Source organism: Stegostoma tigrinum, chromosome 1 (genome assembly GCF_030684315.1).
Source record: "Stegostoma tigrinum isolate sSteTig4 chromosome 1, sSteTig4.hap1, whole genome shotgun sequence".
Taxonomy (NCBI): domain Eukaryota; kingdom Metazoa; phylum Chordata; class Chondrichthyes; order Orectolobiformes; family Stegostomatidae; genus Stegostoma; species Stegostoma tigrinum.
In genome coordinates, this window is record NC_081354.1 from 169285447 (window position 1) to 169299960 (window position 14514).

The 14514-nt window shown below is 39.4% G+C and overlaps 1 protein-coding gene across 2 annotated transcripts in view; it reads left to right on the forward strand.

The window, feature by feature from the left end:
* Positions 1-14514, forward strand: part of LOC125455260 (DDRGK domain-containing protein 1-like) — a 73285-nt gene that overhangs the window by 35496 nt on the left and 23275 nt on the right. Inside the window, exons 2-3 of one of the 2 annotated variants that reach the window (XM_048536986.2) lie at positions 1082-1234; positions 13875-13987. In XM_048536986.2, coding sequence (XP_048392943.1) covers positions 1082-1234; positions 13875-13987 — 266 coding nt within the window. The remainder of the gene's footprint in view (positions 1-1081; positions 1235-13874; positions 13988-14514) is intronic. The other variant, XM_048536999.2, reaches the window with a different exon arrangement.

Sequence of the window (14514 nt, forward strand, 5' to 3'; positions counted from 1 at the left end):
ATTTGATTCAAAGCCAAGTGGTTAAGTTTTAAGGATCTGATGAAGGGCCTAGGCTCGAAACGTCAGCTTTTGTGCTCCTGAGATGCTGCTTGGCCTGCTGTGTTCATCCAGCCTCACATTTTATTATCTTGGTTAAGTTTTTGGATGGGCGTATGTAAAGCTTGGTTGAAGGGTTCGTTTTAGGGAGAACTGTGGCCAAAGTCCTAAAGTAGAATTTTACAACATTGATAGCTCAGATTTACAAAATCCCTTTAATGGGAAAGCAGAACTTCTGTTTCACAGGCCACTGGATTTTATTTTCGATTTCCATTGTTCATGGTCATTTTGTCAGAAAAATAACCAGAAGCCTTGTTTCTGGTGTCTTTTCGGTGTTTTCATAACTGTACATGTCTGTATGCAGATCCAAGCTTTCTCCTTTTATTTCATCCTTTCATTTTGAATAAAGTCATGTTTTTCTCACAATGTTTATTATATAGCCCAAAGAATTGTAAATTGAAAGACCTTCATGAATTAGTGTCATTTGAGTGATTTTTTTTGTTTGTTTAGAAGAATTGTGAAATATTCAGTTATGAGAAATGTGAGAACAACTGAAACTCGTGACTTAGACTCGAGTAATAGAATAGTCTCTGACTAACACAACATGCTAGTTATTTGAAAGAAATGTTAGAAATAGTCAGCAGACTGCTGTGTCTGCAGATATGAAGCAGGGTTAACGTTAAATCTTTTGACTTTTCTTCAGTATGTTGCTTCTGGGTTATCCGTCAGTCTTCAACGTAAGAGTAACTCTCAAATTCTTGTCACAAAATGTCGTATTTCAACTATCTATCAGGTTAACTTCTCATTATTCCAAGATAATCCAAATGACTGGTGTGTTGGTGGCACCTGTATAATCAAACACCAGTAACTTTTCTGTCTCTCTTCTGTAAATATACTGCAACAAAAATCACTTTTAAATATCTAGAATTTTTGAGCTGATGTGACCCATTGTTTTGAGTTTTGATCTCTTGGCAAAATAGAGTCAGGTTTGAGAATATTTGACACAGATGGTATGTAAATTTTAAAGATTTGTTTGTTAACTCAGCAGATCAGAACCAACAGCGAAATGTGCTGGCTGCTGCTGGAAGACCTCGACCTGTTAATGAAGATCGGCCGCCAGGGCCACCAAGAGTACGACGCAATCTCAGGAATAGACTGCTAGCTCGAAGGCTTCTGGAAGCAGAACAGGATGCTCAGGGTAATTTATCAACGTTATAAATACAGTGGTATTTTCTCCCTGTTTGTGTTTTTTTTAAACAGAGTGTGCTTTTGAGTTCTAAATAAAAATCGAAAGAATTGCAGGCAATGTAAATCAGGAACAAACACAGAAGTTGCTGGAAAAGCTCAGCAGGTCTGGCAGCATCTGTGGAGAAAGAGCAAGTTAACATTTCGGATCTGGTGACCTTTCCTCAGTTCTGAACTGAGGAAGTGTCACCAGACTTGAGGCATTAACTGTGCTTTTCCTTCACTGATGCTGCCAGACCTGCTAACCTTTTCCAGCAACTTCTGTGTTTGTTCATGCTTTGAGTTCTGCACATTGACAGATGGCAGCAAGAAATTTCAGCATGTTTGCACTGGGCCTTGGATGTTTTCATAGATTAGCTGTTGTGTGCGATGATGTGATGTACGTGAAGACACTTAAGATTATGATTCATGATTTAAAACTGCAAATTGTAGGAGGAAGGCTGCGTTCGTTTATTTGAGCGTTTTGTTTGGGGAAAACGTTTAAAAAAATTTTCAACAACATTAACTCCTATTGCACCTTGAGTTTTGGGAGGGTCAGTGGTGTTCATAGTATTTTTACCTGGGGGGAGCCACACATTGAATAACTCCAAAGTACTATTTGTTTTGAATGCATTAGTGCAACCAAGTGATTATTATATGAAGCAGAGATGACAGTTTGCATCACTGACAGAAAAGATAGAATAATATATCAGGATTCAGGAATGGGATTAGACCTTTCAAACCATCAAGCCTCCCCTGTGTTCTGTATCATCTCCTTAATGCCATTTTTTCATGCTATCTTCTTGTCTCTTAATGTCAGCAGTCTCCCAGGAACTGAGATTTTTTTTCTATTCTTGAACCTATTCAATGATTGAGTTTCTACTGTCGCCTGGGTTAGAGGATTGGAAAGATTTACACTCTCTTGGAATTTTTTTCATTCCTTCTCATCAGTCTGGTGTTAAGGGGCTGAGCATTTAAACTATGTCTCCCTGGTTCTAGAGTCACTGGCCAGGGGAGGTATTCTATCTACATTGACCCTGTCATGCTCTTTAAGAACTTCATAATTTTCAATGCAATTGCTCTGCTGTGTGTTTCCAATCTCTAGGAAGTACAGTTGCAGTTTCCTCGAATCTCCTCATAAAATAAACCTGACCTGATTTGTTGCTCTAATCGTTGTGATAATGGATGAGTAATCCAAAAATCCCAAATCGTATTGTAACTATACATTTAATATTGCTTGAGAAAATAAAAGGTTCTAGATTGTTTTTAACAGTTCAGCTGACTCAATAAAATTCTCCAGGGAAGGGATCATGTAGCCCCTACCTTATCTAGACTACAGGAACTAGGTTTCAAGATGGTCAGCATGAGAACTAGGAGTGAGATAAGGAAGAACTTCTTTACTCAGAGAGTTGTTAGGATTTGGAATGCGCTGCCTGGGAGAGTGGTGGAGGTAATTCCATCGGAGGATTGAAAGTACAGCTGGATATATATTTGAAAGTGATGAATGTCTATGGAGAATGGGACTAACTAGGTAGCTTTTTGGGAGTCAGTGCAGACACAATGGGTTAAGTGTCCTCTTTCTGTACTGTAAAATTCTATGATTCTGTACAGGTGACTCCAGTCCTGCACTTTATGGATAATTCTTCATATTGTCAGGGTAATAAGGGATGTGCCTGTTGATATCAATATTCTGGAGCAAATTCTTTTACTGCTAAAATATAAAATAAAATTTGGGTGGCATGGTGGCTCAATGGTCAGGACTGCTGCCTAGCAGCGCTAGGGACGTAGGTTTGATTCTGGCCTCTGGTGACTATCTGTGTGGAATTTGCACATTCTCCCTGTATCTGTGTGGGTTTTCTCCCACAGTTCGGAGATGTGCAGGTTGGTTGAATTGGCTGTGTCCAGGGATGTGCAGACTTGGTAGATTTTCCATGAGAAATGCAGGGTTACACGGACAGGGGGCTGGGACTGGTTGGCATGATCTTCAGAGGATCTGTGTGGCATTGATGGGCCGAATGTAGGGATTCTATTATCTCTGACTTTGCCATAGTGGTTTAAAAGAAAATTTTCTCTAGTTATTTTCTAATCAACCCGTTCAGAGATTTCATTGCACATTGCTGGAACAGGTAGGACTTAAGTCTGGGCTTCTTGGCCTAGAGGAAGGGACACTATATTCACTATACCACAAGCACAGACATTATCTGTCCCTGTATAAGATTAAATGTACAACAGGTGATGTGGTAAGACTTGGTGTTCTGTTGAGCAAAATTGAGGGTGTTAGAGGTATTCTCTGCAGCTATTGTGCAGTATCTGACCTGATGAAGATGCTTTACTAGAATATGAGGAAAATCATACACTAGCCCAAACTGGGATGACATTCGCTATATCCTGAGAGACAGGAGTTGATTTTCTGGTTTTCTGTGATTTACTTTGTCCTCAGAAATTTGATATCAAAATGTGTTTTATAGATTCATAGAGTGCAGAAAAGGCCCTTCTGCCAATCATGTCTGAGCTCTTATTTTAATCTGTGAAAGATAAGCTTGCACATCTTCAGGATACTTGGTTTGATAATGGCTTACATTAATTCTAAGCACTCTAGAGGGTCTCCTGTGCTAGCAGATTATAATTTCAAAGCATATTTTCCAGGTAATGAGTTTGTTGATAGTTGAGACTGTAGGCTGGCTGAGCATGTGGAATTGCTGTGTAAAGAATCTCCGCTGATATATATTTTCATTGTATGAATATAATCTTGTTTATAGGCGGTACTTCTGAGTAATTGATGACTGTTGTTGGCAAACAAGGTCATGGAGATTGACGGACTGAATCAACTCCCTCACTGTCTTTTCATTTTCACCAACTGGAAACAGCAGTAGGCAGCTGTTAACTGGGAAAATGTTTATTGAAAAATGATTATTCACAAAAATTAATTTGCATGAGCTTTGTGCCCATGTTTTATTTTTGGATGTGTTGCTAGTAAGGCAGCTTCCATCCCTCAGACATACCGTATAAGTATTTTTCATTTACTTATTTTAGTCAGTACTGCAACAGTTGCTTGCATTTCACAACCCACCCATTCTCACACTTGCAGCTGTGGATTTGCAGTGTACCGTACTGTGGGTAATGAGACAATTATTAAAGATGGCATTGATAATGTCGTCTTGTTCAACTTCTTTATTTCATTTACTGATGCCTTGCTGATTCTGCTATTGATTTCTTTGCTTGAATTAATCACTTGCGCTTTATTTTGCTGGGAGGGTAGTAAATGTGTTCAGCATGGCTACTGCCTGAGGTAATCACTTTTTTCTGTGCCAATCAAAGCTTCAACTGGTGATGTTGCTTACATTTAGCTTTTCAATTTTGTAGATTATTAGACTTATTCTGCTTCTAAAATGAGTTATCTTTGGTTTAAGATGGTGGTAAATAGCTAGTTAGTATACAATGATCTGTAACATCAAGATGCACAGAAAATTGGGTGAGGTAGAAAGCACCTGAATAGGAAACAGCAGTACATAAGGTGAAGGCACAGGAAGAGGGAAAGTAATCAAGAGTAGCAGTGCTACGTGTGGAAATGTGGAAACCAGATTGGTGAGTTGCAGGGATAATAGGAACTGCAGTTGCTGGAGAATCCGAGATAACAAGGTATAGAGCTGGATGAACACAGCAGGCCAAGCAGCATCTTAGGAGCAGGAAAGCTGACGTTTCGGGCATAGACCCTTCATCAGATGGCCTGCTGTGTTCATCCAGCTCTACACCTTGTTATCTCTGGTGAGTTGCAGGTGCTGGTTGTCAAGTGAAAAATGAATGACAAATAAGATGTTACGGAAATAATGGTGACTTGGCTCCAAGAAAGGCTGGATTGGGCATTAAACATTGCTGGATACAATTTCTTTCAGGGAAGGAAGTGTTGAATTTCTAGGCTAAGTTGCTATTAAAAAGGATTAAGGTAGATGAGCCCATGGGTCCTGATGGGATCTATCCCAGAATATTGAGGGACCAAGAAAATGATTTGCTGGAGCAGTGACAGGCACCTGTGTTTCATCTTTAGTCACAAATGAGGTCCTAGAGGCCGGGAGAATAGCCAATGTTATCTCATTGTTTTAAGAATTTTTGCAGGAATAATCCAGGATATTACAGATCTGTCAGCTTCATGTTGGTCGGGAAATTATGGATAAGATTCTCAGACAAAATCTATACTCGTTTAGACACAAATGGACTTAGTAACAATAGATAGCATGGTCTTGTGTGGGGGAGATCGTCCCTCAAACTTGATTGAGTTTTTTGAGGAGGTGATAAGCATATGGATGATGTAGTGTAGGGGGAGGGGCTTAGATTAGTTCACAGGTCAGCGCAACATCGAGGGCCGAAGGGCCTGTTCTGCGCTGTATTGTTCTATTCTATTCTCTATTCTTCAGGAAAGATTGGGAAGAAAAGAAAGGGGGTGGTGTCACTAAGGAGATCACTTCAGTGCTGGAAAGATCGAGAGAGAGGATGACTCAAGAACATAATCTATTTTTTTGGACCCAAAGATCAACAATGCTCTGTGTAGTCTTTAAGTCAGTAACTAGGGGAAAGTGTGGATGAACAAATTTGAAAGGAAATTACAAAGCGCTGCAAGAAATGTAAGTTGGATTAGAATTTATCAGTACAGTATAAAGGGCAGAGGAAGACAATAATTATTAATGAGCAGAAGAGAAATTTTTTCACTGTTTTCTTTCCAGTACACCAAGGAGACAATGCTGAGCCTGTTTCTTGGAAATGAGTTGGGATAAGTGCATCAACTGTCAGCAGGGAAACATGTAGGGCCAATAGCCCCTACAAGGTTAGGCTGGCTGTGAAAAAGGAAATTGGCAATCTAGAGTAAGGATCTTTAATTGCCAGAAAATATGTAAAGCGAAGACAGTTCAGGTATAGTCAAAATGTATTCTGATGGGGAGGAAGCACTGAGGGTGGCAAGGGTGCAAAATGTACACTTGGGGAATTTCAATGTACAGTAGCTGTGCAGCAGCACTACTGACCAAGCTAGTCAGGTCCTAAAGGACATCGTTGCTAGTTTGGGTCTGCAACAGGTGGTAAAGGAAAAACATTTTTGACCTCATCTTTACCAGTCTGCTGGCTGCAGATGCATCTGCCCATGACCGTATTGGTAAGAGTGACCACCACAGAGTCCTTGGAGACAAAGTTCCATCTTCACCTTGAGTATACCCTCTGTCATGCTAAATGGGACAGACTTCAAACAGAATTAGCTGTTCAAGACTGTGCATCCATGAGGCCCTATGGACTATCATTTCACAGCAGTCGAATTTTCACATTTTAGACCACAATCAAAAATACAGACAAGTAAAAACGTAAGGTCTTTACAAAAAAGCCATAGAAGGGAAGGATGCTGTAATGAGTCAACTGACCATATTCTTTTAGCCCTTGTTCAAAGCAGTGAGATGGGAGCGTATGTTCAGAGGACTGGTGAATTGCAAATGTGTTATGGATCTGTTCAAAAATGTAGTGAAGGTAAGTGCAGAAACTAGAGGTCAACCATTTTAGCCTTTGAGGTGGATAAGGTTTTTGGAATGATAATTGGGACTAAATTAATAATAACTTGGGCAAATGTGAGTTACAGTGGGTAATAAATGCTGCCATAGCCAGCGATGCCTCACCTGTGAATGAATAAAGAAAAGTAATATTGATTAAAGAACATCAATGACTGTTTTATGACAAGTCTTACTTAATTAATTTGAGGCTTTGATGAGATAGAGGATAGATGAGGGTAATGCTGTTGTTGTGGTGTAAGTTCCAAAATACATTTGACAAGGTAACATAACACTGTGGAGCTGGAGGAACACAGCAGGCCAGGCAGTATCAGAGGAACAGGAAAGCTGATATTTCAGGTTGGGGTCATTTCTGAAGAAGGGTCCCGATGTGAAACGTCAACTTTCCTGCTCCTCTGATGCTGCCCGGCCTGCTGTGTTCCTCCAGCTCTGCACTGTGTTATCCCTGACTCCAGCATCTACAGTTCTTACTATCTCTGATAAGGTAACGTGCCCAGGTTGTGAGCAAAGTTAGACCTCAGGGTTAAAGGGACAGTGTCAACGTCTGTACAAAATAAATGATTTGCTGAAGAGAGAAATAATAATGTACCATTATTCAAACTGATGGTTTACAGTGGAGTTTCCCAGGTGTTGGTATTAGGGCAAACTTCCTAATAATATATTAATGACCTAGACTTTAATGTGCAGAACACTATTTCAAAATTTGTAGCTGATTCAACTCAGTGAAAAATTGTGACTGTGAGGAGGGTTGTGCCAAAATTCTAAAGGACATAGGTTGGTAGAATGAGCAGCCAATTGACAGATGAAATTTAATTCAGAGGAATGAGAAAAAGATTCAATTTGAAAAGAAGAATGTGGAAAAATGTCGTATAAAGTGTTCAATCCTAAACAGATAGGAGAAGGACTTGGATTCATACTCGCATAAATCACCAAATGTTCCACTGCAGGTGGGATTGCTAAGACATGGCATCCTAGGCAAAATCAATAGAAGTATGGAATATGGCAGCAAGGAAGTTAAACCTCTACTAATACTCGTTCAATCTTAACTAGGACGTTTTGTTCACTTCTAGACGTCTCACTTAAAGAAAAATGCAGATACATTAGAGAAGGTTCACAAGAATGGTTGCAGTTCAGTAGAAAGGTTAGAGGAGCTAGAACAGTTTTCCTTGGAGGAGAAGGTCGAGAGGAGATTTGAAATGTATTCAAAATCTTAAGAGTCTTGCTAGGGGAAATGGAGAGAGAAACAGATTTGCGATCCCTTATTCAAATGCATAGATTTTATGCACTTTGCCAGGAAGAATAGAAGAACTGAGTATTATTTAAATGGAGAAAGACTGCAGAAAGTTGATGCACAGAAGGATTTAGAGTTCTTTATGCATAAATCTCCAGAAGATAGCATTCACGTTCAGGTAATGATGAAAGTCATAAATGGAATGCTTATTTCAAAAGGAATAGAGTATGGAAATAAGGAGGTTGTGTTAAAAATATACAAGTCACAAGTCAGACAATAGCTGGAATACTGAAGAATTTTGGTCCACTTTATCTAAGGAAAGAAGCAATGGAGGCAGTCCAGAGAAGAGTCAGTATATTGATCCAGAGAATGGAGGGGAAGGTGTCTTATGAGCGAGGTTGAGTCAATTGGGCTTGCTCTCATTGGAGTTTTAAAAAAATGAGAGCCACCTTTCACTGAACTCTACAAGATTCGTAGGAAACTTGGCAGGATTGATGTGGAGTGAGTGTCCAGGACCAGAGGGCATAATCTCAGAAAAGAGAGTCGCACATTTAAGACAGATGAAGAATTTGTTCTTTCAGAGTGTAATGAATCTGTGGAATTCTGTTTCGCAGATGGCTGTCAAGGCAGGCCATTAAGTACATTCATGGCTGAGATAGATTTTGAATCAAGGGAAAGAAGGGTTTTTGAGATGAGGTATGAAAGAAGAGTTGGGCATTATTAGATCAGCCATGATCTCATTGAATGGTGGAGATGACTCAATGGACTGAATGGCCTACTCCTGCTCCTGTACTTTAATGTCTCACCTTGAAGACTTTCTGTTATTCCTTTAACTTTATTATGTAGATTATTATTATTTTATCCTATTTTATGTCCTAGTGCTGTTTTGCTATCACTGTGACTACAGATCATGTCGTAAGAGAGTACCTTAAATTGCTTAAGAGACTTGAATACGCTATGAATCTCAAAGCGGGATTCACTTTGGAGCGCAGTTAAAGTCAGGAAGTTCCTGGTCAGTAGTTTGCCATCTCTAACAAATTATTTCAGAAATATTTTTAAAAATTAATTGCTTAACATGAAATCAAGAACTGAGAAATGTATAAAGCTCAAAAAGTTTTATTTTAGCAAGTTATGTAGCGTGGAATTCAATCCTTGCTGTAAAGTGAGGCGATGGTCTAGTGGTATTACCATTGCACTGTTAATCCAGAGACCCAGATAATATTCTGGGTTCAAATCCAGCCACAGCAGATGGTGGAATTTGAATGCAATAAATATCTGGATTTAAAAATCTAACGATGTCCATAAATCCATTGCTGATTATCGGGGAAAAACCCATCTAGGTCACTAATGTCCTTTTAGAGAAGGAAACTGCCATCATTACCTGGTCTGGCCTACATGTAATTCCAGACCCACAGCAATGTGTTTGACTCTTCACTACCCTCTGAGCAATTAGTGATGGGTAATAAATGCTGCCTGGCCAGCAATGTCCTCATCCCGTAAATGAATAAAGGAAAGAAAGTTTGAAATAAATCGGATAAGCCATCTTTTAAGATCAGAATTGAAAAGAATATGTATGTAACATAGTTTCGGTGCCTCTGCAATTGTGTCTGACCCAATATATCGTCATGTGGATGAAATTTATTTTAAAAATATCCTCTTTAGTAACTAACCAAAATAAACTGCTGCGGCCATTTATGACATAGCTATCCGGAAGCTCATTGCTGTGGTTTTGCATGAAATTAACGCAGTTGGTTTGCATTATGAAGGAAATGAGAGAGAGAATTTAAAAGGTTAATGTGTTGGAATTGTTGTGGATCAACCTTTTGCCTCTACCTTTTTTCTTGGAGGAGTCATTACCCAATGAGATTTGTTTTCAGGACTCCTCTTGCTCTCTTGTAAATCAATGGAATGGCTTATCTTAATGTTATGAGTCTGCACAGTAAGTGTCAGTAGGCATTCCAAACCTGACCATGTCCTGTCTGCTATTCACATATAGGCGTATTTTGAGCAGATATGCTGGACAGTATTTTGAAGCAGGAACGCAGGTCATTTTCGTTTCCTTAATCCATGCCTCCTGAGCAAATTGTATGCCTGTTTCCTTTCCAAAAACGATAACCTAGTGTTGCACGGACACAAACTCTCTGAGCTTTCAGGTCTGAGGCTCAACTACTCCCTGCTTTAACTAATTGATCAATTGAACTGTAAAATCACACTTTAGCCCACAGGATAAATAGCACTGTATTAATATGAATAGGAATGTTTTAGAGGGATATGGGCCAGATGCCGGCAAATGGGACTGTGTCAGATTGGAATGTCTGGTTGGCATGGACAAGTTGGACTGAAGGGTCTGTTTCTGTGCTTTATAACGCTAAATGGTTGATTCAATTGCTACAACTTGCTTTTGAGCAAGTCTTCCACTCAGACAGTGAAGGATTCCTTTGCATTTGTGAAGACAATGCCAGATTTGTTTTTCCTGCATTCATTTGACATTGCCAGCCTTTTATGAATGTACCACTCAGGAATGCCACAGGAACATCTTTCCTGTACCACTATATTGTTAGCAATCTAGATCAACACCATTGCATGAATCAGTATTTGTTGAACATAGAAAGTAGAACAATACAGTGCAGAACAGGCCCTTCAGCCCTCGATGTTGCGCCGACCTGTGAATTAATCTAAGCCCCTTTTCCCTACACTATCCCATCATTATCCATATGCTTATCCAAGGACTGTTTAAATGCCCCTAATGTGGCTGAGTTAACTACATTGGCAGACAGGGCGTTCCACGCCCTAACCACTCTCTGAGTAAAGAACCTGCCTCTGACATCTATCTTACATCTATCACCCCTCAATTTTCAGCGATGCCCCCTTGTACAAGCTGAAGTCATCATCCTCGGAAAAAGACTCTCACTGTCCACCCTATCTAATCCTCTGATCATCTTGTATGTCTCTATGAAATCCCCTCTTAGCCTTCTCCTCTCCAATGAGAACAGACCCAAGTCCCTCAGCCTTTCTTCATAGGGCCTGCGCTCCAGACCAGGCAACATCCTTAGAACTTAAGAAAGCAACTTGCACTTTTGAGTCTAGAATTAACAGCACCATATGTGCTCAAAATTGGGCTCCCTGTAAGAACCAGCTTTCTCAAACATTTGTTGGATCCTGTGTGAAATGTCTTTACTAGAACACATATTCCTCTTGCACAGTTCTGGTATACAGGTAATACATTTTGCTATATTTGAATCTTCAGCTGCGTGTAAGACTTTCCTTGAGGGCCACAATAGCACTGGGATTGTAACAGCCATTTCTAAAAAAAAATGCATTTACGGGATGTGGGTGACACTGGCCAGGCCGCATGTTTTACCCATCCTTGATTGTATTAAGTGTCAACCACGTTGCTGTGGGTCTGGAGTTACGTGCAGGCCAGACCGGGTAAAGAATGGCAGTTTCCTTCCCTAAAGGACCTTAGTGAACCAGATAATTGTCAAGGAAAAACTGACAGTGGATTCATGGTCATCATTATATTAGCAATTCCAATATTCACTGAATTCACCTTCCACCATCTGTCATGGCAGGCTTCGAACTCAGGTCCCCAGGATCTAGGGTCTCTGGATTAATAGTTTAGCGATTAATTACCACTAGGCCATCACATCCCAATAATTTCCCTTTCCTCGAAGCCCCAGTTGAGAAATATGCCAGAGTGTCTCTTCTACTGTTTACTATAAACTTATGATCACTGGTCAGAGTATATTTTGGGATTCCAGCAGTTCCATGCAATGTATGTTTGATGTCATAGGAAACCTCATAAATAGACACTTTTGTCACAATGCAAGCTTGATGCTGAAATGGGGCACATCAAAGCCATCCTTCAGAATAATGGCTACCCCGATCAGATCATTTCTCACTGAAACTCATAAAAGGTTGTAAGATCTGTGGGTCATAAAAAGTGCAGACTCTACCTTGGGTTACCCTGGAAGGGCCAGGTATCTGAACAGCTTTAGTAACAGATGAAGGTAGAATAATGCAGCTGCAAACAGGAATGGTGTTGGCACTGATAGAATGTTGCAATCATGCCAGAAAAGACTTTTTGTCTTCCCAAAAATGAGCACAATGGTAAATGAATTCTAATCTTGGCGTGATGTCAGGTATTTTAGCTATATGTTCCAAGGAATTTGGATTATATCAAACAGCAGATTCCTTCAGCTTTTCACACAAAGTATTGACTGTGTCCAACCATCCTGCCGTTGCAACACTTGCATCACAGTTTCCAAATTTAGACATTGTTCAGTATTTGGACAATGTTTACTGGATGATCCTATGTTTGAAGAATTACACTTAACCAATTTAGGATTGTCAGTCAGCCTTACGGTTAGGTAAGGCCAGTATATTTGCATATACTGGAAGCTACACACATTAATGCACAGAACCTTATTCCTTGCAGTGCATTTGCATGTATTATGTCTGTTTCAACTCATCAAAATAGGTGATGGCCAGTCACTGGTTTATTTCTCAATGAAATGCCCTGATCAATTAGAGTCAACCTGTCTGGTTTGATTTTTAAACAAGACTCTGCAGTTAATTGCCCATTAATATTAACTGCTACATTCTCTACCAGTCAGTGTTCATTTTCCAACAGTTTTGCATTTTAATGTTGTTTTACCTCTTTATCGGTATTATTGTGAATTTTCCTGAAGAGTGCATGACGAAAAGGTTCAACAAAATGTAACTTTTTTCAGCATTACTGTAGTACAGAAGTGACAGATCCAATTTAATTCAGTGATTGGAAGGTTATATGGTTAGAGAATCTTGAAGGGGTGAAATGGAAATCTTGCATTATCAGCACATGCTATCTTGGGACGATAAGTACAATGTTCATTTGCTGCTATTGTTTAAAAATTAAGCTGAGACTGTATACAAGAAGTAGAATATCAGACTAGACAGAAAATGTTTGGTCCTGGTGAGATCATGTCTGGAGTATGCATACAGTTTTGTTCTGCCTATTTAAAATAAGTTGCATAATTGTTAGACATGCCTAATTTCAGAAGAAATATTGGCTACTCTGTTTTGAAAAGAGTTTAGTTTAAAGCCAAGCTAAATTAAAAGTAATGCTCTAATTTCTGTTGGCTAAATGACTCAATTTCTTCACTACTGCTGTTCTGTAGCACATAGTCTTGAACATGTTTACTGGGGATATTTGCCTATGAATTTTATTGGGGTTATTCAGGCCAGGGAAGCAAGAAAGTCCCTTTTTTGAGTTATTATTTGAGCAAACCTGCTTTAAATTAATCCCTTTTTGGATTTTCTGATGCATAGCCGAAACAAAACTACAGGAATGACTTTGCAGTCTTTTCTGGTGAGACCATATGTCATTACTGATTTGCAACCTAGAAATGTTGTGCATTTCACTCTTTCCAAGGCACATTGGGTGGAGAAGAGCAATTTCTGCTGTTAGAATATTCTGTTTTATATTCTTTGCTGCATATTCCAAAACCATTGCCAATATACTTTTTTATGATTTAACAATTGTGGAATCATTGTTCTAAGGCTACCTTTTATTGAAAAAGTACACAAATATGGATGAATTGTAAGGATACATATTTGTTAAGCAGCTCACAAAATGTTTTTACATTGAAGGGTCTGGGCCAAGTGCTCCACAGTGGAATTAGATAGGTTGACGCAGACCTAATGGGCTGAGGTGCTTCTCCTGTACTGTGTGACTCTGAGAAGGTTGTTAACTTAATTTGCCATGAAGTGTGCTTAGGTATATTTGGATATTTGAAAGTGCATTCCCTTTTACAGTTCAAATGTTGATCACGTTTGTCTGCGTTTTGCTTGCTGCACAGTTGAAGAAATTGAAGCAGAACAAGATGGCACAGAATTTCAAACACGTGGCAAAATTGGAGCCAAGAAGCAGCGCAAATTGGAAGAGAAGGAACAAAGGAAGGCACAAAGGGAGGTTAGAAACAGCTTTATGTCCAAAAAGAAAGGGCAAAAAATGTAACTGCTTTTGTTTTTAATGTTATTGGATAAATAGCATTGATTATGGCACAGAGGGGTCTATTCAGCTAATTATGTGTATTTTGGATCTGTGCAAAAGCAACTTGTCTAATTTCAGTCCCTCAGCTTATTCCTGCGTTATTTTTTTCACCAGAAATTTCTTCAATTCTCTATTGATGGCCACTATTTGAACCTACCTCCGTCACACAATCCTTCTTCTATCATTGTTTCTTGATTTACCAATCACCCTGAAATTGGATTCTTCGACTAGGATCCTACAACAAACATAGCATTTCTCCCTCTCCTATTGGCAGCAGTTTACTTTAGTGTGAATCCATATTTCTGACTTGTGATTGGTAAGCCTGTGGTACTTGTATAAATGTCGTTCAGATGGTTCAAAAGGCAGCTCTGCAGTGACCCAAATTACAAGATACCTACAAAATGCCTTTCTTATTTTCCATGGTGTCTCAAAATTCTTGCAGATGT